The sequence below is a fragment of the Pteropus alecto genome, unplaced genomic scaffold (assembly GCF_000325575.1).
Source record: "Pteropus alecto unplaced genomic scaffold, ASM32557v1 scaffold41, whole genome shotgun sequence".
Classification (NCBI taxonomy): Eukaryota; Metazoa; Chordata; class Mammalia; order Chiroptera; family Pteropodidae; genus Pteropus; species Pteropus alecto.
Genome location: NW_006430464.1, coordinates 1,963,038 through 1,964,467, shown reverse-complemented (window position 1 = coordinate 1,964,467; position 1,430 = coordinate 1,963,038). Strand labels below are relative to the sequence as shown.

Below are 1,430 nucleotides of genomic sequence, written 5' to 3'. Positions count from 1 at the left end.
TCTTGTAGTTGGCGCCCGAAGCCAGTCCCGCGCCGAAGATCTTGAGGACCCCCGGGGGCGCCGTGGCGCGGGCGGCCAGTGGGGGCTCGGGAACCACGCACGGCGCCAGGTCAGGCAGCTTCTTCTCGCTGGCCCAGCGCTGCGCGGCCCCGGGAGTCCCGGGACCTCCCGCGCCGCCAGATCCCGTGGCCCCGGTCCCTGAGCCCCGAAAGAGCTGGGAGATGCGTTTGGCGCGGCTCCCGGATGCTCCCCCGGCCGCCTTGACCGCGCCCACTCGCCGCAGCTCCACGTGCGGCGGCGGCGGGGGCAGCGGCTCGCTGCTGCGGCTCCCCGTGTCTGAAGACGAAGACCTGGGAGCCCGCCGGGGAGCGGAGACATGGGCGAGAGACCCCAAAAGACACGCAGAGGCGGGCGAGGGGGGTAGAGAAGGAGGGAGGTGGGCAAAGACCCAGATGGGGGAGGGGCAGAGACCCATTGAGAGAGGAAACAGAGACCCAGGGGAGGGTGAAAGACGCAGGGTGTACGGAGATGGGGGGCGGCGGAGAGTAGGCAGAGGCCGGAGGCAAGGAGAGAGATAAAATAAAGGCATAAATTAATAAATAAAGGCGAGTCCCACGGAAGGGAGTTCCCAGAAGTGAGCAAGGAGGGGAGGAAGGAAAGTGAATCAAACTCCTGCTCCTTCTGGGTCCCCATTCCCGTGTCCATGGGCCTCAGCCCAACCCCAGGCCCAGCGCTTCCCCTGCTCGGCTCTACATCACTGTGGCCCAGTGCGTCCTCCCCGCTGCCAGTCCGCTTGACCGTTCAGGGGCTCCTGGCATTCCCCGGTGCAGGGGCTGGGACAAACAGGGACGCATGGAAGGCAGGTGGGGCAGGGGCAGGAGTAAGAGGAGGCGGGCACTCACTTGACAGAGGCCGCACTGGGCCAGCGCCGCCCCAGCTTGGCCAGCTGCTTCCTGGGAGAATTGATCCACAGGCCCACGGGGAGATGGAGCTTCCCGAAGCGGGGGCTTCCGCCCTCCTTCCGTTCTCCAGATAGCATGGCCCTGAGGGAAGGTGGGCAAGGCCCCAACTCCTGAGGCTCCGAGGGGTGGGAATGGGCTAGAAGGGGGCCTGGACTCCGGTCAGAGGGAGGAGGGGGCTGGGGCTGAGACTCCTGGGTCTGGGTGGAGAAGAAGGACAGGGGCCTGGACTCCTGGGTGCTGGGGTGGGAGGTGGCTGGGGACCGAGAGTCCTGGGTCTGAGGGAGGAGGGGTCTAGCTTCCTGGGTCTTGGACTCTTACCCTGCTTCGGGTCCCAGCAGCACCCGGGGGCCCTGGCTCCGTTGCCTGGGTTGGTTCCTGACCCCACTGCTCCCGTTCAGCCTTTCCTCTGCCCCAGCTCCCAGCACTGGGTGGGGGACAGGAAAAGGCAAGAGGAAACACGGCAGGAAG

The 1,430-nt window shown here is 66.8% G+C and overlaps 1 protein-coding gene across 1 annotated transcript in view; it reads right to left on the bottom strand.

Annotated features, from left to right (window-relative positions):
* Positions 1–1,409, bottom strand: part of RASIP1 (Ras interacting protein 1) — an 11,650-nt gene extending 10,241 nt beyond the window's left edge. The window contains 3 exon segments of the mRNA XM_025048832.1: positions 1–350; positions 903–1,043; positions 1,281–1,409. Coding sequence (XP_024904600.1) covers positions 1–350; positions 903–1,039 — 487 coding nt within the window. The 5' untranslated portion in view covers positions 1,040–1,043; positions 1,281–1,409.
* Positions 1,410–1,430: the final 21 nt, after the last annotated feature.